Here is a 22,606-nt window from a genome sequence, read left to right as displayed (position 1 = left end):
GAATACTCAATAATCATATATTAGTATCAGATCTAAAAAAATTGATACTTCAATATCATATATTAGTATCACATTTCTAATGTTTTGTACCGTCGTTCAATTAAATAAAGACAAATATGAAATTAATAACAATATTTGCATACATATTTGAGTACTCAAAAAATATATATTAGTACCAAATTTGAAATAATTTATGGTCAAATATCATGTATTAATACTGCATTGTTAATGTTTTGTACCGAATTTCATCCGAGAAAAAACCATGTGGACCAAGGGATTGTCAATTGTAGAAACATAGATCAGGAAACTCAAACATATAATTTTTCTAACGATGACTGAATTCAAAGTTTTGTTAAAGTTTAGAGATTTAAAGTGAATTTACTCTTATAATAATATTAACATGGTTCTTTATGTTTTTATTTTTCTCATTTACAATTTCCATTTCAAATAATAAATTTTATTAAAAAAATATTTTTTTTATGAAACATGCACATCATGCATATAACGATCTTTAATATCTTACTATATTATTAAAAAAAAGCACCACTTAGTAATCGAATTAAAATTTATTTAATAAAATAAAAAACGAAATATCTAAAATACTCTTAAAAAAAATGAAATCACTATCTTTATTTTAAATTTCACTTGTCCATGATTTTCTTCATTTTTGTATCTTCATCTTTTTTTTTTCAAATTTAAATTGATTTAAAATAAAAAAATAATATATATATAAAATAAATAATATTTATATTTTAATCACACTAAATAATTACTTCCACGTTGTCTTCCCATTTATCACAATTACAAGAAGAAAATATCCCATCGACAGCCATACAAGATCTTTATTGATAAGCCCCTAAATTTTTTTAATGTTTATCCAACAAATAATGCATTATTACATGCTCTAAAATATTTGATAATCAAACCAAAAACAAATTAAATGATATAATATGTATCAATATTTTGACATGTGAAAAAAGAAAAAGAGCTTTGAGACATTAATTTTTGAAATTTTTTAACGCAACGTATATCCGAATTGACAATAGAATTTGATATTTGAAAAAATATATCACCGACTATTTTTATTGATGCAAAATTGTAAGTGAACCATTTATTTTTTCCTTGCAACTCTCTAATAAAAACAATTTCAAAAACAAGTTAAACGAAATATGTCATCCTATAGAAGTCATGCGATATTCTTGTATCCTATATTACAATGAATTAAATTCCATCGACAAATGAAAGATACAGAAGCGCAACAAGAGCTAAGTTGGGCACACATGACAAAGTTGTGACTCGACATCCATTAGCTCACATTGATGAAAAGAGCATACTTTTATACTACTAAACCCAACGGTATCTTCTGGTGCGATGAACAAATCAAATATTTGACAACTTTGACATATGATTTGAAATTTCGCACAAGAAAGGTTATGGCCCCGCTTGGATACTGTTTAAAACTTGGGACATGCCAAGTTTATGTAAAAGATTGTTACAATCGAGACCTGTTCACTGTTTCTGGACATAATGTTGCTTAAAGAAGAAACATTTACGTCTCAAATAACATCAACAACAAGCCACAGCCCCTATTCATCGTCCTTTTAAGACTATCAAATAAAAAAATGTACCTGGGGATGATCAAGTTCCAGTTTTTTCCCTGCCTGCAGCAATCCGAGCTGCACTCCGGGAAAGCAGTACATCTTTCATTTCTCTGTAAACTTTAAGGTCTTCAAGTGCATCAGATGTCTTCCGAGGCTTAAAGAAATCAGAAACAGTTCCAACTTCTATCTCTGGTTGAGCTTCAGAGGAGTAAGAGGTATAATGGCTGGAATCTTGGCGCAGGGGAGGAGCCGTTTTAAGCATGTGAACAAGGGCAGCTACGGCCGCATCCTGAGATTTCTTCACTGTTGAAGATGACTGGGAAGTAACTTCTGAAACATTGGCACCATCAAGATTTTGACTGTATGAGAAAGAAACGGAATTCAGCTCTACATCTACAAGTAGCCAAGGCATAATTTTAGCAAGAAAAGGCGTACCTCAACCTTTAAGCAAGTAAACGCACAATATTCATTTTTCAAGCATAATTGCCAAATTTTCACATAAACACAACTAACACACCAGTTACATGAAGGAAATGGTATTTAAAGAGACAGCATGTATGAACACAGGTTAGAACTGTAGAGTAGCATACACAGAAACAACTAATGCAGTTTCTTTTATATCAAATAACACTCCAAGTTTCTTTACAAAAATAAAAATAGACACTCCAAGTTTGTCCATGTCGAAGTTTTATGGACCAAAGTTTCCGCCTTGTGTACTCACCGGCTCTCCTGTAACTGGTGAACAGAGTTACGACAATGAATCCTGATGAACTCCACTGCATGAAAAATTCAAAAGAGGGGAAATGCAGAAATGGAACTCCCTTTTTGTTCCATACAACAGAGATGAAAATGCGATACAAAATTCGAGTTACGAACAACCGATAAACAAGTGTCTTTAACATCCAAATAAAATACGCTTTTAACATCAAAATTTTATAAAATAATCATATTTTGTTTGGTAGAATTACAAAAATGCAGTCGGTGGACCTTTAGTTTATGAAAAATGTACTGCAGAAGTATGCAAGTGGAGGCCAGAAGAAGTTAGAAAAGACAAGCCCATGCCCTCTCTCTGTTTTGCATATTCAGCTTAAGGTTCTTGCAATTATGAGCATACTGTCAGATGCAACATGTTCACAGGTTAACCATGAAATGTTGGTTAAACCGCATATCGACGTGTTTCATGTAGCAACCCAAATTACCTAGTTTGGAAATCGGTTGAATCCACATCATCCACGATAAAAGGACAGGAAAAATCACAATCACCAAGGTCATCCTGGAAAGACAATCTGCTGGAGCTCCTTGAGAATCCAACGCGTGGTGAACTATTTGAGGACTGCAAACTTGAAAACCTTCCAGAATCCTCTTTTGCATCTCTTGATATCTATGAAACACAAGCAAAAGTATATCAGCACGACCAACTTGCTCAAATAAATGAAACTAGTAACCACAAGCTGAAACTCACTGAAAGATGTACCTTTTGACCAAGGTTTACCGGCCCAAAACACAACTCTCCAGCTCTGAGTGAATCTTGTTTCTTTATGGACCTAATTCCAGATGGAGACCCATGGGGTGAAGGATCATATTTTGTGTTTCTAGGAGATGGAGGTGGAAGAGAATGTCTGCTAGAATCAGACAAATTGGGAGAAAGGTATCTTGGACTTCTGCCCATCATTGGATGGGGAATACTCACAGGAGCCGTTTCTGAGCGCATACGAATATGCGTGGGATTTCCCGCAGAAAAATATGCAGGGGGGGATGGGGAAGGAGATGATGAGAGAGGAGGAGAAAGCAGGTCATCAGATAAAGATTTGTGATAAGCAGGGAATCTCTGAGTTTGTAATCTATTGCTTTGTATGTCTGTAGGAGAAGTTGAATATTCATATGGGGAGCGATGTAATGGTGGAGATCCACCAAATGCTTGGTACGGTTGAGAATAACCATCCCTGTGGATACCACTAGCCCAGCTGTGAGGTCGTTGAAATGGTGATGCAGAAGTTGATTCTCTCACTCTTATTGGGAAAGATGTAGCACGAGCACCCTTCACAGATGTAGAAGGAAATGCCATCATAGGGGGAGTAAGTGGGCTACCTACATAGTCAGTAATTATTTCTGGGGGGCACGATATGCCAGAATCCAGATTGAAATCCGATAAATCTTCATGATAAATGACAGATACAGAAAGACGGCCTTGCTGGGCATCAATTGGCGTAAAATTATATTTCTTCATTGATTGTTCCTCTTCCCTTGAAAAAGGAGAACAAAACGAGTAGACTTTATAATTGATATCAAAATGGCAATCCCGGTTCACGGAACATAGTTTTCGGAATGCCTTATATGCTGGAAGGAGCCTCAACATAGAATAAACTGTGCGTAACAGTACAATGGATTTCTTGTATGTTTTCTTGTAAGAGGCATCAACAATTTGAGGTGAAGATGATCTAAGAGACTCATATTGAACAATCCACCTCTCTACAACTGTCTCAGTTGACAACTCCGGTGCCAAAGTCGCGAGGGAATCATGATCTGGTAAAGAGTTTTGTGTTTCTGTAACAAGTATAATATCAATTATCATAGGTTCCATCAAACTTCTATTCCAAAAACTCAGACTTTCCATGGCAGCAGGACGATCTCCTAATGCTAAGTTGAACCATTTATCGCTCTTTCTGACTTCCGTACTCCGACTAGGCGGCCTACTGGCAGGAACCCTGGAATCCAATATAACATGCAAACTTTTCAAAAGAAACTGATTGAGTATTTGTTCAAACCTTCCATGTTCCGCACGAGGATAACTGTGCAAATCCATTTGTCTATATAAAACAGATCTTACATCCTGGCTTCCATCATTAAATATATGATGTCAATATGCATCCAATCGTTCCCAAGCTTAATAATCCTATCAAATTCCCGACTATCAATGTTAAATATTCCCGGGTTTTCAAGGAAGTTTTCTTTTCCCTCTTGTCCCCACAAATTTTCAAACACGAGACCGAAAAATCTGACAACCACGAGCTCCCTCATACAATCGGTCATGCGTATACACACACACCTGAGACACAAAACGATCCCCAAAATTTTATAGAGGAAGAATAAAGAACCCGTACTACCTAATAATTGAAAATGCATTTACAGCTTTATAATAAATATGAAAACATGACAATTTTGAATTCATGCAACAGAAATCACAGTAAACGGTGCAAAACACCAGATTCAAATTCGAAGATTTAAAAATATGCAAGCTAAAATTACCCGAATCAGAGGAAAGAAAAGGTAAATACGTAAACAAAAACATGACCGGGGCTCAACAATACTGCATAAAATTAAAAACATTATTAATAATAATAATAATAATAATAATCAAACCCATCACTATTCACCCCCATAATTTCATGTCCAACCTACAGCTTAACGATAAATTGAACGAGAAAAATCGAAAATAATATAAAATTCAGCAACTAAAATGATGCAAAAAGAACTAAAAATTCAAAATGAACGAAAAAACACTTACCTGAAAGAGAACAGTTTCCGCAAGAAATGGATGCGAGAGAGATTCCAATTTCCAAAAGCGAAATATACAAAGAAAGGGATAACAAGAAAGATCGAAGCAAAGAGATTGCGTAGAGTGCAGAGACTTTAGGCAGCAACAGAGGGAAAGACAAAAGCAATTATATGGCATGTGATTTAATTAACGTTAATTAATCAGATTCATTGAAGCGATACTGTCTAATCAATGAATCCCTAATCAAGATTGATTATATACGGGCTATATTGTATATATTGTTATGTTAAAGTTTTTTTTTTTTTTTTTTTTAAGATAGGCATGTTAAAGTTATATGAATATGTTATTATTTTTATTTTAATAATTTTTCAAAATTTTAGATAAAAATAAGAAGTTATTATTTAGCAATTTTAAAGTTCTAAAAGGTAGCTAAAATGTGATAAATCATAACGAATGAGTGATGAAATATTGTTGATGATATGTTTGAGGAGAAAGTAAAAGAAAATGAGGACTCAAGGGTATTCTTGATTGAAAAATAAAAAGTGATGGGTTTTACAAATTTGGAAGGTAAAGTTGAAATTATATCGATATGGTTTAATATCCTTTTAGAATTTAGGTAAAGTAAGTTTTTTGATCTATTAACTTGTCCATTTTTGGTTTTGGTCCATTAACTTTTTCGATGTGAGTTTTGGTACACTAACTTTGCATTTTCATTGTTTTTTGGTACAACTGCATACGCGTCAACTTCTGATTGGTCCAAAATGATGACGTGAACCAATAAGAAGCTGACACGTATGCAGTCAAACAAAAAAACATTGAAAATGCAAAATTAATGTACCAAAACCCACATCGAAAAAATTAATTGACCAAAACCCAAAAGACGTAAAATTACCAGACTAAAAAACTTATTTTTCCTAGAATTTACTCAAAACAAAATTTCAGTTCTCGAATCCAAGTTATCTCAAACACTATCTTATTAGTTGCATTTTTAATGTTGATAAAAGCAAATCTATATATATATAATAACTGAGTTTTTGCCATTTTTGGCAAATTCCCGCCAAAAGCATATTGCCAAAAACGGAAATAAAAAATTCCATACTTAAATTGCAATATTAACTTAATTAAAAATTACATAATCTTTGCATATTTTTATATACATATATATAAATTAAAACTTCCATAATCTTTGCATCTTTTATATACATACATATACATATACATATATATATATATATATTTACAATATTTTTTTTTCCAAACAAATTTGAAAACCATGAATTATTTAAAAATAATTCCAAAGATTCGAAAATTTTAATATAAATATAAACATATATATATATATAAACATATAAACTTCATTTCGTTTTATATATCAATGTTTAATTACGTAGAAATATTTGCATATATTTATATACAAATATATAATTACATAGTCTTTATGTATATTTACGTAATCTTTGTCTATATATATAATTTGTAAATAAAATAAAAACTATACAAAAATCACTAATTATTTCTCAGCCCGTAAAAAATAGAAAACATTTCAGATTTTAATTAAAAAATTAAATCATAATATTTATATAATTAAACATTCCATAATATTTGCATCTATATATATATATATCCAATTAAAATTACACAACATTATTTACATTATTCTCTAATTTCAGCATTCTTTTGATAATATTTGCTTTTAAAAAAATTTAAAAATAAAAAATAAATATTTAAAATAAAATCCAACCTAAGATTCGGAAATGAAAATTTTTAGAACAAAAACGGGAAAAAATAGTTTTAAAAAATCATACTTTTTCAAATTATATTAAATCAATTATTCTATATTTGACATATTTTGATTATGAAGGATTTTCAAAAAATTTAAATTTCAGGCTTAATCACAATATTACGTAATTAAAAATTGCATAATATTTGAATTTTTAATTTTGTATAAAAAAAAAACTATACAAAATCACAACTATAATTAAAACTGTGAAAAAAATAACTATCTATAGTTGCGAATTAGAAGCATACAAAATCATTACCTTAATTAAAACTATAAAAAATCACTACTAACTTCTCGACCCTTCTTAAATACAACAAAATCTAAAAATTAATAAAAATATAGAATAACTTAGTTTTAACAAAAATATAAAGCATTTCATATCTTGATTACGGAATTAAATCAAAATATTCATATAATTAAACATATATAAATATAAGTGAATTTTTTGTCATTTTGGCAAAATTCTGACAAAAATGTGTTGCTAAAAACGAAAATAAAAAATTCCATAATTAAATTGCAATATTCATGTAATTAAAAATTTCATAATATTTAAAATTATTTATATACATATATATACATGTAAAATTAAACATGATTATTTCCATTGTTCTTTGATTTCAGCATTCCCTTTCTAATATTTATTTAATTCTCTTTTTGTCATTTTTAGTAAAATTCCGCCAAAACTTTGTTTCTAAACAAAAATTTTGTGAAAATCGGAAAATAAATTGTTTTAAAAAATTATATCTTTTCAAATTATAATTCTTCATATTTGGCATATTTGGTTTACGGAGAAATGTTTACAAACAATTATATTTCTAAATTGAATTGTATTATTCATGTAATTAAAAATTTTATAATATTTGCATATATTTATATACATATATATTCTTTTAAATTACACAGGAATATTTAAAATATTTCATTATTTAAACATTTCATTTATAATATTTGCTTTCCAAAATATATAAAATTCATCAATTAAAATTTTAAAAAAAATCCAACATAAGATTCGAAAAATGTTTAATATAAATTTATACATAGACATATATATAGATATATATATATATATATATATACATAATTCCGTAATATAATTTATATACATACACCTTTAAGATCTATAAATGTTATTACTAAATATAAATGTAATTTCATAATATTTGCATAAATTAATATACATAAATATCATTCCGTAATATTTGCTTTCTAAAACATCAACAATTCCTCATCTAATCACAATATTCCTGTACAAAATTAAAAATTCTGTAATATTGACATTTATTTATATATATATATATATTCATTTTTAATACGAAAAATATTTACAAACAATTACAATTCCACATGTCTAAGAAATATATAATATTTTCAATTTGAAAACACTTATAATTACAATTAAAGTGCACTTTTAAAATATATATTACATAATATTGCTAATTTACCATGTATGTGTGAATATATTTATAAACATATGTATCATAATATCAATAAACATTTAAAATACCCGATAAATGTTAAATATACATGGATATATAGATTAGATAATGGTTCAGATTGCTTGGATGTTATGGTTTTATCATTAATTGTATAAAATAACATCATGTACATCGCACAACACATTTTTTTAAAGATTTTTTTAAAAAGTTTTTAAAAGTATTTTTTAACATTATTATTATTACTTATTGTAGAATTAAATTTTTTTATATTTTAATTTCATATTCAAAATTTTTATATTATCCAATTTAACCATATTATACATGATATATAGTCCGTGCATCGCACGGATGAAATACTAGTTCCTTTTAATAACAAAGTTTATATATATTTTTAGTGCGTGATTATGAGATGAAAATACATTATGTACAGTTGTGTATGATTTGGTCTTAAAGAATCATAAGTCATGCCTTTTCAGTCACAAATTCAGAATATAGGAAGTTCTCTGCCACAAACCAAAAAAGCCCACGACAAATATTCGTGGCAAGGGATCCGACGTGTGTGAATATTAAATAGAGAAAATTGCTTCTTTACCCCTGGTATATTTATCTTTTTTCTTTTTTACCCATGTTATAAAATTTATGTTTTAATCTTATATTTTCAATTTTTGATAATTTTAGTGTTTTTTCTCATCGAGATTAGTACATTTCACACATCAGGATAACATCGACACTACATTTGTGTCACATCAACGAGAAACCGGATAAAGACCTAAAATGATAAAAAAAAAAACAAAACAAAAATAAAAGACAAAAACTGAAATTTGACAACATAAAAAATCAAAATAATAAAGAGATAAACCGTAAAGAAACAATTTTCCTATTAAATATAAGCATTCTCTATTTTTATAAAAGAAAAAAAATTTAAAAATAGCAGTAATATATGCATTTAAATATTTATCTAGTTCTTGCCTTAAAAAAAATATTTATCTAGTTCCCCTCTCAAAAAAAAAAAAACATTTATCTAGTTCTCAATTGTATTGCAGATTACAGATCATAATAATTACTTTCGTAAAAAAAGAGTAATAATATATTATTTCGGAATCAATATCCTAAAGTTTATACAAAACACAAATACAAGTTAGTCTCTATGATATGGGAATGGTGATTGAAAACACTAAAAAGAATGAAGAAAAATGGGTTCAAAGGTAAAATAACAGTACTTATCAATTTCTCACTTCTTGGTTTTGCGTTGCTTCGGGACTACAGGTTTCTTTTTCGTTTTTTTGCTTGGCTTTCCTCCTGCAGATTTCCCAGTCTTCCGTGTCACGCCCTGAATACAGATTTCCATCAATAAGAGAATCATTATGTATATAATATGCATGGAGGAAGAGGTGAAGAACATACTGATGTTTTCTTTGCTCTTTTGGTTTTTGCATCTGGTTGATCCTCGGCGGCCTCGTTTTGATCTGTTTGAGCGATGGCTTTGGGCAGATTGTCTAACTCATCTTCTGAATCAAACGAGAACCCATCCAGTGTCCCTAAAAGTGCAAAATAACTCGAATCAGATTTTAAAGATAAAAGCTAAGTGAAAATCCCATAGTATGTGTCCATGCTAAACAATTCAACTCAATAGTCCCTGACCTTCAACCATGGTTTCAGCCTCATAAACATTAGATTGTGGTTTCAGCTGGATAAAGTCATTCATAATGGCCTCTATCTGAGCACAAATTACAGGAATATTAACACATACACACGAACTTATGATCACAAATTACAGGAATGTTAATACATACACGAACTTATTTCATGTGACTACATTTTCATTTCATTAAATAATGATTTTTTCCCCCTAAAATGCTAGGGGAGGTTACAGCTGTGGGAAAGCGTTACAGGCAAACCTTTGCTTCTGATTGGCTAAAGCTCACCTGAAAATGGACAAATTATGTAACAAGTCAAGGAGAGAAAAAAGAAGTGGGTGGGGAAGAAGGATGAAAGAACTCATGATTGATGAAAATACCACGCAGAACGTCCTTGATGGAACTATGGTCGTCTTATATACAGTTCCTGCAATATATTGTAACCAAAAACATCAGACAAAAATACCAATAAGGAAGACACGCTGAACAGAATATATGTTGCATAATTGAATCTCGTTGAGTTCAGACACGGACTATGCCAGAGAACAGATACTGCATCAGTATTTCATTTCAGTGACGACTGATTAAATAACTACAATACACACAACTGAAGTTTTTCACCGCGTTCCAATAAAATTTGAATTTGGTCAATACGAGATCAAGTTCATGTCAATTTAGATTGTGGATCAAAGGTGCAGTGGAAAGAAAAATGGAACCAATGAGAAGACAGTTCATGCCTTTCAGATCCAAGAACATTTCATGATTACTGGAGGGGTCATCTGAAATCACTACCCGTCCAACAGCACCCACGTCACCGCTTAAATCTATGGCATCACCTTCACATTCAACAAGTGCCTACAAAATAAAACAAGTACAACTTGTTCAGTATATTTATGCTATGATAAACTATACTAAAGTAAAAAATAAAAGGTAGTAAGCCTATAACTCCAGCTCCTCCATTATGCAAGTATTACGTTTGATTCAGGCAACTTCACAGGAAAATGAACAAGGAACAACAAAAGGCATCTGTAGATTCTAAATGCAGAATAAAAATAAAATTTGGTCTCAGCTGTAGCCATTGATAGAAAAGTAAAAAATGGAGGTTCTTCATATGCAATATGTAGTCAAGCCCCACGGGGTAATTAATTTTGAGATCCAGTTCGCAACTATATGTGAATGAAACATATGCCATATGTGACAATTCTTTCTGATAAGTCAGCTGACCTTTAAGCGTTGAACTTTCTCTGAAAGCAACAACGGCAGCCTTGAAGAAGTTGCCTGCATTGGTGGATAACCAGTTCTTATTAATTTAGGATATTGACATAAACAGACAGGACATTAAAGCTTACCTGAGGTCCGGGATGTTTCCCAGAGACATCTTCCCTCGCAACATTGTTCTTGGCATCAAACTCTGGATTGTACATACAAGGATATGAGAGAAAATATCGGCAGTAAAGAAAGGAGCAATATTGATCAAGTCTTTAAATTTGTACACGTACAGCAATGTTACCTTCAATTTTATCGCTATATCCATTCTTCTCCTTGGAGATTTTTTCATCCTCTTTTACCATCTTTTTTCTGGGAGATTTCACATTGGAGGCTTGATTTAATGGAGATTCCCCGTCATGCTCCAGGAGATCATAGTCCGCATCCTTTTTACTTTCACTCTTTAAGCCATTGCTTTTAGCTGGGCTGGCATTTGGAGATGGTTCGGAATCTGAGGACAATGACCATATGGAATGATTTTGTTCCTGTTTAAGAAAACATTTGCATTAAGCATCCCTGAAAACCAACTTTAAGCAAAGCAGCATTCAGTTATCCAGGCTTTAATATAATACTGTAGAAAACCTAATCCAATGTCAGACAGCGCACCTAGAAATCCGCAACCCACACAAAAATGATCCCGAGATGTGCAAATAAGGACTAAGGCAGCAATACATCCAAAGAAAAACTAAAAACAACACCGGGAAGAAGAATAATGATAGTGAACAATAAAGAAAGAAAACGAGCTCCTTACACGAGGCTGTCCATGATTTTTTGGTGTTCTCCCGGAACCGTTCCCAGCGTCCTTTGTTTCTGCATAGCAACAATCCAAACAACTCTTACTTCATAAATACAAAACAAAAACTCGTTCATAATAAGCCCTTTTCCCTTCTGTCCTCCCTTTTCTCTTGCAGGAAAATGACGAAAAGCATACTGACAACGTTCGTAGCTATAAATGTGGGCAGACTCACCATCTTGGGCAAGGAGGTGAGGGAAGTAACTCAAGAGAACTGGGGTGGGAGTAAAACTTCAAATTTAGAAAAACTACACGAATTTAATATTTTCTTTTAGTTTTTGTTAGGGTGACCCTCCTGCCTCCTTCACCCGGCCCGCTCCACCAGTGTTATTAAAATGCAACATTATAAATAAAAAATAAAAATAAAAACCTTCTTTCACATGGTCATCAATTATCTTCCTCTTCCTCTCTGGCGTCTGCTTTACATTCTTGGTTTTCCTAGGAGATTTCCCTTTGACAGGCTTACTAACCGTAGGCTCTCGTCCATCATCATCAATATCTGAAATGCGCGAGGCTTGTTTCTTAAATAAGTTACTTAGATTGACAGCGTCGTCTTCATCGCTTGAAAGGTTGTGCTCCGAAGGTGTTGGGGACCCAGATGACAATTCTAAAGCAGACTCAGTTGGCGGCTATTCATGGAGACATAAAAAGTCCAACCATTAGAACCCACAAAAGGATTTCAGAAATTCAACCCCTATCTTCATAATGTAATATTTGCCAACTCTTTGGAGTACACAAAACCTAGGCACTACAGAAACTAGAACAATCAAAAACTCGCTAATTAACCATTTCAATGGTTCAATAAGTTCACTTTAACCACTTGATGAAACAGAAACATGGAGCTGTACCAAAACTAGAGGTATGTTCGGAAAACTACGACTATGCATAAATTTGAGTAAAAAAGCTACGAAGCGACAACGATCCTATTCTGAATTCGATTGCCTGTTGCACTGAGGTTGCTTGATTTTGGAACAGATTACAGTGTATACGCACGAAAGAAATACCTGGAAAGAGCGCAGCCAGTCCGGCGAATCTTCCCTCGAGTTGCTCATCGGAGCAAACTGTAACGAAGAACTTAAACTGTTACGAATTAATGTTCTTTTTTAGTTTTTGTTTATCACAATAATAAATTCATTTTTTTAAAAAAATAAACCAGTTTTATCATCCCCATTATTTGTTTTGGAAACTTTATTACTTTTTGGGCTTATAAATTTGTTTAGGTATAAGAGATATTGTTCATTTATATTATCAAGTTTAATTCTTACACTGTTTTTTTTTTTACGTGATGCTGATAACGATCATATATTACTTGTAATAAAGAGCGACCAAAATTACAAAAAATCACATATACAAAACCAACATAGATTATTATTGAATTTTAATAACATGAAAGATCAAAATTACGAGAAAAAAAAAAAACAAATATACAAAAACAAAAATACATTTTTCTTTGGAAAAAAAAAATAAATATACAAGAACAAAAATACATTTACCTCTAATTTTATTATAATCATATAGTGAACTGTAAGTTCCTCCAGATACAATCAATGATGATAAAATATATTTAAAGAAAACTATATATTTTTTTATTTTTTCTATGTATGTTTTAGCTGTTTATATACCATTAAAACAATAATTAGTAAGATAAATCAACAATATATAATAATACGAACTGACATTTTTTTGTTCGGAGGACGAAGACATAATTTTTTTATTATTTATTAAGTTTAAGCATCACAAAAAAACTAACGATGTTTTGGTTTGATTTTTAATAACCCAAAATTGCCCATCCACTTACCCGCGTTCTTCATTTTCCCGTTCTTCATTTTCCCCTTCTCAATTGGCGTTCATCTCAATTGACGTTCTTCAATTACTGATGGTGGAAAAGATTGTTCTCTTTTTCCCCCTTTCTTCATTTTCACTCTCCCACGTTCTTCTTCCGCGTTAAAAAATCATCAATAGCTCCGCCTCTTTCTTTCTCTTCCATTGCCAATAAAAAAACACCCTCAACATGATTGATGCAATGCGTCATCAATACAAAATCAATTCCATCTGATCGTCGTGCAAGTACATCTTTAGCAACTCCATGTTTTTTATTAACTTACTTTTATTGTTGATATGTTTAAATTCATTGTTTCATCTGACGGTTTTGAATCAACCTTTTATCTGTTTTTATTCTTGATTTGTCGATAAATTTATTCTGTTCATTTTGATGTTTAGTTTTGAATGTATTTTTACACACGTAAAATATATAATATTTGTGTTTTACGTTACACATGCAGTGTGTGTGCACCGGTTGCTAGTCTATATTATATGTACTAGTAATACTAATTTTGATATATTTTTCTTTTTCTTTATGAAATATCATACTAATTTTGATATGTTTTTCTTTTTCTTAAATCACACTTTGTCTCACAAAGATTCAAATTAACCATTACAATTTACACACAACCAATGTTTTTCATGTTCGTCCAAATTCCAACAGTTATATTGTTAGTCTCATTTTCATAAATTAGTTATATTTTTCCTTTAATTAAGTGTGTCAATTACATTATTTTATTTTCAGATAAAATGTATACAAAATCACATTAGAGAAAAAGATAATAAATTTTAAGAAAATTCCTTGACCAGACACACGAGTGTGTAGTCTTCAAGTACAAATTTAAAATCAAATTACCTTATTCATTACATATTACACACACACACACACACAACACATAATCCAACAATAAAATTATCATGCGAAAGCAAACTCACCTCATAAATTAACTGCATTCAACAAATCTGTTGTAATGTTTATGTTGAGAAAACTAGACTATGAAACAATCAATTACTACTACAACTAACTCAACTATAATTTATCATACAACATTAGAATCATTAATACAAGCGCTAGTTTGGAGACAACCATTGACAGAGACAGACAATGTTAAGACTCATGGAGAACACTGATTTCATTTCAACTGTCGGTTTTTGCTTATATCGGACCTCAGTATAGATTTGTAAAACTGTTGTCTGTAAAAGAAGACTCTAGTATCTTCCAACCGAGCATGAAGTTAAAAAATAAGATGTTCTTACTCCCGAGGGCGAGCAAGCCAGAGAGAGCTGAGGGCTCGGAGTCTAGAGAAGTAGTCGCTTATAGCAAGGAGAGCACGAGCAGATTGGCGAGTTGTCAGTATACGATGCATTTGTTGGAGTGTCTGCTGCCGCAAATTGTCCGCCTGTAATAGAAAGAAAATACCACAACAAATATAAGGGAAAATGGAGTAGAGTGGCAACTGTCAATTTAGAATACCTCACATTGCAAAAGCCTATCAGCCACACATATAAGATAATCCCCACCAAAGTGGGAGTGCAATAAACATTGCCCAGAAACACTAATGAAAACAAGAGAAAAAGATCACCTGGCGAATGAAGCCTTCGAGAGTTCCCAACTTTCCCATAGCCATTGCCATTTGACCCATGTAATTAGCCACATTGCCGGATGAACCTGAGGGGCCAAGAGAACCAGCTAATGTCTCAGCCAAGGACTGCTGCAATGCTTCCATTCCTTGTGACAAAGAATCCTCAGCCTGCTGAGAAGACTGTTGCAAGTTGTTGATGGCTAATATCTGCTGCTCAGTCAATGGCTCCAACTGATTCATAAGAAGCTGCAACAAACAACTTCAAATTCCTAAATTTATACAGAGAAGTTTATCGCCAGGTTCCTGCTCGTGTTCCCTTTAACTTCTTCTAGTCCATTGATTAGCAACATATACTAGTTTCTTTTGTTCTTCATTTATATTGTTTTAGATATGGCATGAGAGATGACACTAAACGTACAAGTTTTGCTCGATTCGGATGATAGAGAAGTTGCACAGAACAGACATACAAAGAACTCAAACATTACCTTAAGAAGTTCGGATGAACGAAATCCACCTAGCCAAAGGAAGCATCTTTCAGCTGGAGTTTTCCACATGCCCGACAAGATGTGAAAGACATCAGCTTTTGCAGCATCACCTTTGATCCTGAAGATATCTTCGTACTGTGCCACAATGCCGTCCACAATTATACGAAGTTCACCATCACCCGCATGTGAATTAACAGCACCTCTTAGCTCATTAATTCGTCGGTTGTGCTCCTCCAGCCATCGTGCATATTCAACATCGAAAGCCAAGGCACCTGGTAATATGAAATGTAGCTATAATGGCATACAGGCTGAAAATAACTCAAATCGACTTGCAATATTAAAAATTTATTTATCTAGTCACCGAGAAACAAAAACATTCAACTTCAATAATAGGGGGGAAAAAAAAAGAATTGTTGCCTCACCAAAATGTTATTCTTTTGTTGAGAAGAATGAATGGAAAAGAAATCATGTATCAATGATGAGTTCTGAGGATATTTCATTCTTATGGGATCGGTACTTCAGTACAAAACCTTGTTCGAATTCTTGGAAACAGAACAAATTTGGTCAAAATGAATAAATACATAGGGCTCAATTGCTTCAGTTAATCACCAAAAAGAAAAAGGAACCAGCTTCTGTTGTAACTTTGAACAAGTACCTGATCTAATTAGACATTAAAAAATAGTTAGTACCTGATACAGGAAAAACTTCTCCCCCCGAGGGGATTCTATATTTTTTTAATGAATCTTCTGTGATATACTGATATCCTAATCATTTTTTATTCATACCGCTGTACAGGATTTTAAATATTCTACTATTAAAAAATAATTGAGACACCATAATTGTTCCTGTGTCCTTAATTTAGGAATTAATTTTTTGCAATTTTAGCTCCTTCAGGCATCTTAAATCTGAATCAGTAAAGGTATACTAAGTTTTCTTAAACAAGAATATTACTCTTGAGAAATTAATCAAAGTTAGTTCTTAGTAGCAAAATGTAAAGCAAGTTCAAAAGCAAAATTAAATAGTAATTTAGGTTTACCAAGAAAAGAGTGTAAGCTACATGTTCTGGTCCACATGGGAGATCATTAACATTTTATTTTATGTTCCACTCCATATTCTTCAAAAAATGCTCATCGAAGTTGGTTTCTTTGGTGCCACAAGGTTAAATATTTTTTCCAGCCAGCAGCTGACCGCCTTAACTCTTAAGGCTTAAAAGAAGCTAAATAACAGCTTCAGTCAAATTGGAATGGATCAACAGCAGGTAAGCCAACTCATTGTTTGATTTCTTTAATAAGAAAAGTCATGATTACAAGTAATGACCAAGAATGGCCCCTAGAGCAGGAAACAATCCTAATAACTGAATATTTCCTCTCTCCCTAGCATAAGTAGCTACCCACGCACTAATTTCTGAATGCTTACCAATAACTAACTCTTCCCATTTCATTCCCTTTGTCCCCACAAAAACAACCACCCTCTCTCCCCCTTTGTAGACCCTTCTGATGTATATTTTTATCACAGGAGACATACAACGTTCATCATTACACCAGCTACAAGTTATGCCAAAAAAATAGTTCAGAGAACGAGGAGAAAAACTTGAAGTGCAATGCCTGTTTAGCCACTTCTCTGCCTCGTCCACAACCTAATCAAATCCGGTAGCACTTTCCATGTGAATTTTTTTATTTGGGAGTTGGAAATGATGAATTTTTTTATTTGGGAGTTGGAGAAAGAAAAGAAAGGAAAATGATGGATTAATACCATGATCCCCACCCCCAACCTCCAATTCTCCCACTTTTGGGAGCAAAACGTTTTGGAAAATGGCGGAAATTATCCTCCCACTTACTTTCTTTCCTTCCAATAAAAAACTCCCAAACAAAACTTTTTTACAATTTTCCATCCAAATCTTTTCTTTTCTCTCCATTTTAATACTACCAAATGAAGATCTAGGGCCGTTTTAGATCCCTCCTTCCATTTTCCCTCTAACATCGCATCTCTAAATTTAAATGCACAATTTCCAGGATGATTTAAAAGTAAACAAGAAAGTATAGCCATCAAATAGTTTTCACTTCAAACAATAAAATCTGTGAAATAAGAATCAGAAGCTCAAATCAAGATTATCATACCATTTCCACCACTTGCTTGAGCTTGATCTCCTGAACTCGAAATAAATATCCCCTTCAGGGAAAAAAAAATCAGCATTCACTAATTTGAAAAACACTTGTAGACTTCTACAAGAAAATTATGTAAAAGTAGCACAAAACCTGCTGCCTAGCTCTTTGAAGTTCTTGCTCAAGTTGTGTCAATTTCATTCTGCTGCTCTCTAACTGTTGAACATATGCCTAAAAGCCATACAAAGAATGAGGAACAAACAATGTAAAGAAAGCATAATTGAAATGGGACCAGAAAATAAACCCAAGATACTTAAAATGAGCCCCTCAGTATCATACAGAAAAACAACAATTATGAATCTAATACGTAGTTGTTGTACATTAAGCACTCCTAAAAGCTATTCTACATTAAAAATGTGCTAATAAAACTGCCCTTATTGGAACTACAATAATTTCAATTATGAAAACTTTTATTTATGCTCACAATTTTTGTACTGTAAAAACGTCAGATGAAATATACTAAATTCCTTTTCTAGCAATAAATTTAACTTGATTCATACAAATAATACTAGCATCTAACATAATGCTTTGCTTGTTTTTTTTTTTTTGTTTTGTTTTTTTTTCTTTCTAACATAATGCTTTGTTATACGTCCTGATGCATTACTTATCCAATTTCATCTTTCCATTACTTAAATCAATGTAATTAGAAACTATAGTAAGATAAATTGACTAAATGATAAACTACATTTAATAATATCAAAATAAGTATATATCATTGCAAAAAATTAATTCATTATGCAAGCAGGATATGTGTGCTTTACTCATTAACACTTAATATGAAGGATCAAAAATAGTAAACATATCTCTATGGAAAAACAACGGAAGATAAATGATGCACTAATTAGATACCTACTTTTTTTCTTAAACGGCTTTTTCTTGCAGCTTCGCGATTTTGAGCAAGCCTGCGTAGAGTCTGTGAACGGTAATAGAGGTCATGCATCTGGATTAAAAATAAATATGCATGTGCATGTAGTTAAGGTCTAAAAAAACCTTTTGATCTCTGGACTTATCACTGCCATCAGAAGCTACTAGCACCTGTGATGGATTGTTTTGAAACTGCAGAAGAAAACAAATACCAACAACCATTTAAATACAAATCTATTAAGAGGCCGCAAAAAGCATTTAAGCACAAATCAATCCTGCATATGCATAGACACTACAAATTAAACGGATTACATGTAAGCTCTAGATTGCATCCTATATATGCATCAGTGAGAGTAGAAAAAAGGGGCTACTGCATATGGTGTTGCCTAAGTATCAAGGGCATTACCCTCAAATTCCGATCTTCCGTATCAGCATCAGTTGAGGAATCAGTCCTAGGACTGACATCCGCCATTTCGACACGCCACAATCTCCTAGACTGATACGTCAATATGAGTTAAGTACATGTATTCAATCTTTAGGAAAAGAAGTAGACCAGAACCCAACGTCGCTGAATATAGAACCAAACTTCCAAAAGAACCCTGTAAAAAACCACAAAGTATTTCAATGACTAAATAAGCAAACTTTGTTAAAGGTTCACACTTCTAGAAGAAGAGGGAGGTGATGAAACATATACTTTTCATCATGAAGCTCTATTTCAAAGGTCATACCAAGTTAGGACTCGTTTCGTAGATGTTTAGTCCTTAACTGAAGGTTTTATAATAAAAATACTTTCTTGTGTCAAAACAAAAGAATACCAGACCAGTTGCATCGGCACTAAGAATTTTCTAAACCCAGTAAACAAAAACCAGTTACAGTCTTTGTCCCTTTCCGTGACCATCGTTTTACCATTTCACAACTGTGCCTGGATTTCTTTAAAGCAAAAACAGCACAAATTAAATAAGAAAAGAATAAAAACATGAAACTAGAAGATCTCAAGCAATACCACCGATTCCATCACGCTTAATTTATATTCAGCTCTTTTTCTTTCTCCACCCACGAAAAAGTTCCCTTGATCCCCCGACCAATATCACTAAAAACATCAGACAACAAGAAACCGATTCGAAGCAATATTTCTACTGCAAACAAATACAGAAAAGTGCCCACCAAGCTCAATATTCAAAATTGACCTATTTTCCCAACAAACCCCTCCGAAATTCCAAGTCTTACCTCTGGGTTTTTCTCCCAGACAAATAAATATAACAACGAGTACTAAAAAAGGATATAAAAAAAAAAGGAAACAATCCGCCGATTGTGACTTAGTCAATTGCTTTTTCTCCATTTCCAATTTCACTTTAAGCAGGAAGTTTCGATGAGATATCATAAGAAAAAGGCGAAGAGAATACGAAAAAACAGCAGCGATTCAGAGTTGAAAGAAGTACATAGAGATTACCTGATGTCTGAGAAAGCTTGCGACTACTGAGGAGTGAGCGATGCAGATTGAGAAATGGAAGTTGGAAATATTTTTCATTTTTTGTCTGTTTAATTAATCAATTATAATAATTAAATAATAACAATAATAATAATAATAATAATAATAATTATTATTATTATTATTATAATGGTTGCATTAAAAGCGCACTTCGCTAGTGAATTCATGTGAATTGTGAATCTTTTCTTTTCAAAAAATTAAATTACAAGTAAAAATAAAATTTCCCATCGTGAAAAAATGCATCACTTTCTTTTGTATTATATCGAGCGATAAAATTCTTTTGAGACGTTTTTACTAGGTATATCTATCCCAATTTTTTTAATTACCTAAGGCCTGATTATCGTTTATTTAATTTTTATATGCATCATACAAAATTATTTATTTTTATTGTAAGTTTTTCGAATTTTCCGATCATATTGATAGAGTTTTTTCTATTTTATTAAAAAATTGTTGATAATAGTTACTTTGATTTGTGGTAACGCAAAAAGGCAAAAAAAAAAAAAAACTGATGCTTTAATCCAGTGTTTTTATAATCGGACTGGTGATCGAACCGGTTTACTAAAAAAAATGATCCAACCGGTCGGACCGTTTTAACCGGACGATCGAACCGAAAAACCGTTTATATAAATTAATATAATAAATAATATATTTTGGAATTTTAAAAACTCAAAATTTATATAAATAGAATAAAATATATATTTAACATAGTTTGAAAGCTAAATAAATATGTAAATATATTTAAAATATCAATTATAGTTATAAATTATTTAAAAAATAAATTATTTATTTTTTAAAAAACCAATAATTAATAAAATATATTTTTTAAATGAAGTAGAAGTTTTAAATAATAATTTATTTATATATAAAAATATTTAATCTAAGGTTTAAAAATAAAAAAATTTAAATTTTCAAAAAAGAAAATAAAGTTGAACCGGTTTTCCAGTTCTTGGCCGGTCCAACCGGTTCTTGACCGGTTTTGACCGATGCTTTAGTCTTATCGGTTTCAAAAATCCGATGCTTTGGTCTTATCGGTTTTTTTCAATGTGAATAAGAGAAACTGTATAACATTTTTTTTTGTTAATTAGATATTAAAATCCTTATATACCAATAACGTGTGTGTGATTACTAGGGTTTTTATTAAATTTTATGTAAAATAAAAATCTAATTTCAAAAATAATGTGTTTAAAATTATATATCATAAATACGGCAAAACTCTGTCAAAGATAGCGAACGCTGGAATATTATATTCTACCGTCCGCTATCTCTGACAGAGGACAATGCCACATAGGCAGCATCCACTGTCAGAGACGGAGGACGCTGCCTATGTGGCAATTTATTATTATTATAATTTTTATTTTATTTTATTTTTTAATTAATTATATAATTAATAAATATTTTTATAAACTTATAATTTATTTATTATTAACTTGTAATTTTGTTTCTCAAATTTTTAAAATTTTAATAAAATTTCGAATTTTTTGTCCTAAAAAATTATTAAAGAGACTGAAATAAAAAAGTAAATTGATTAAATGATTTTTTTATCAGTTATATTTATAAAAATATTGTTAACCTAAATAAAAATATTTTATAAAAATTCTACATTTACCATATTAATATTATTTTTTAAAATTTAAACACATAATAAAAGTATCGTTTATATATAATTAAAATTCAAAAAAGATATTTTTATTTATGTTAACCAATATTTTTAAAAATATAACTGATCAAAAAAATTTCATTTAATGACTATAATTTTTTATTTTCGTCTCTTTAATAATTTTTTAAATGGATATCAAAATCGAAATTTAAAATTAAAATTAATCAATTTTGAGAAACAAAATTCCACATTTAAAATAAATAAATTATAAGTTTATAAAAATATTTTTGTGAAATTTTTTTTATCTCAAAAGTGATTAATTTTAATTTTAAATTTCGATTTTGATGTCCATTTAAAAAATTATTAAAGAGACAAAAATAAAAAATTAAAGTCAGTAAATGAAATTTTTTTATCAGTTATACTTATAAAAATATTGGTTAACATAAATAAAATATATTTTTATTATTTTTATATTTATTATAAATTTTATTTTTTAATTACAAAGTTTTTATATCAGTTGTTGTTGACTTATTTTAATTTATTTGGATTTATGATAGTATTTCAATTATATTAACAAACCTAGATGAGTTTATTCG

At 31.1% G+C, this 22,606-nt stretch overlaps 3 protein-coding genes across 5 annotated transcripts; all 3 read right to left on the bottom strand.

The window, feature by feature from the left end:
• Nucleotides 1–1,448: 1,448 nt before the first annotated feature.
• LOC140881321 (autophagy-related protein 13a) lies at nt 1,449–5,279 on the bottom strand. Its single transcript, XM_073286528.1, has 4 exons — nt 5,107–5,279; nt 3,076–4,647; nt 2,801–2,982; nt 1,449–1,960 (listed from the first exon to the last, which is right to left on the bottom strand). The coding sequence occupies exons 2-4, from the start codon at nt 4,402–4,404 to the stop codon at nt 1,639–1,641; spliced, it is 1,833 nt and encodes a 610-aa protein (XP_073142629.1). The 5' UTR covers nt 4,405–4,647; nt 5,107–5,279; the 3' UTR covers nt 1,449–1,638.
• A 4,041-nt stretch (nt 5,280–9,320) lies between these two features.
• Nucleotides 9,321–13,153, bottom strand: LOC140883214 (uncharacterized). Its single transcript, XM_073289592.1, has 12 exons — nt 13,014–13,153; nt 12,380–12,638; nt 11,968–12,026; nt 11,461–11,701; nt 11,300–11,361; nt 11,175–11,228; nt 10,688–10,805; nt 10,331–10,377; nt 10,212–10,238; nt 9,955–10,030; nt 9,718–9,851; nt 9,321–9,643 (listed from the first exon to the last, which is right to left on the bottom strand). Exons 1-12 carry the CDS (start codon nt 13,059–13,061, stop codon nt 9,545–9,547), a joined length of 1,224 nt encoding a protein of 407 aa, XP_073145693.1. The 5' UTR covers nt 13,062–13,153; the 3' UTR covers nt 9,321–9,544.
• A 1,585-nt stretch (nt 13,154–14,738) lies between these two features.
• LOC140879403 (transcription factor TGA2.2-like) lies at nt 14,739–20,457 on the bottom strand. Of its 3 annotated transcripts, none has more exons than XM_073283098.1 (9): nt 20,375–20,457; nt 19,331–19,523; nt 19,051–19,116; nt 18,914–18,973; nt 18,154–18,231; nt 18,016–18,067; nt 15,899–16,170; nt 15,414–15,659; nt 14,739–15,230 (listed from the first exon to the last, which is right to left on the bottom strand). In XM_073283098.1, the coding sequence occupies exons 2-9, from the start codon at nt 19,394–19,396 to the stop codon at nt 15,084–15,086; spliced, it is 987 nt and encodes a 328-aa protein (XP_073139199.1). In that variant the 5' UTR covers nt 19,397–19,523; nt 20,375–20,457; the 3' UTR covers nt 14,739–15,083. The 3 variants fall into 3 exon arrangements, with proteins under 3 accessions (XP_073139199.1, XP_073139201.1, XP_073139200.1); XM_073283100.1 differs by lacking the exon at nt 20,375–20,457 and adding an exon at nt 20,152–20,272; XM_073283099.1 differs by lacking the exon at nt 20,375–20,457 and adding an exon at nt 19,928–20,141.
• Nucleotides 20,458–22,606: the final 2,149 nt, after the last annotated feature.

Source organism: Henckelia pumila, chromosome 2, assembly GCF_033568475.1.
Source record: "Henckelia pumila isolate YLH828 chromosome 2, ASM3356847v2, whole genome shotgun sequence".
In the NCBI taxonomy this organism is placed as follows: Eukaryota; Viridiplantae; Streptophyta; class Magnoliopsida; order Lamiales; family Gesneriaceae; genus Henckelia; species Henckelia pumila.
This window is presented reverse-complemented; position numbering and strand designations above follow the sequence as displayed.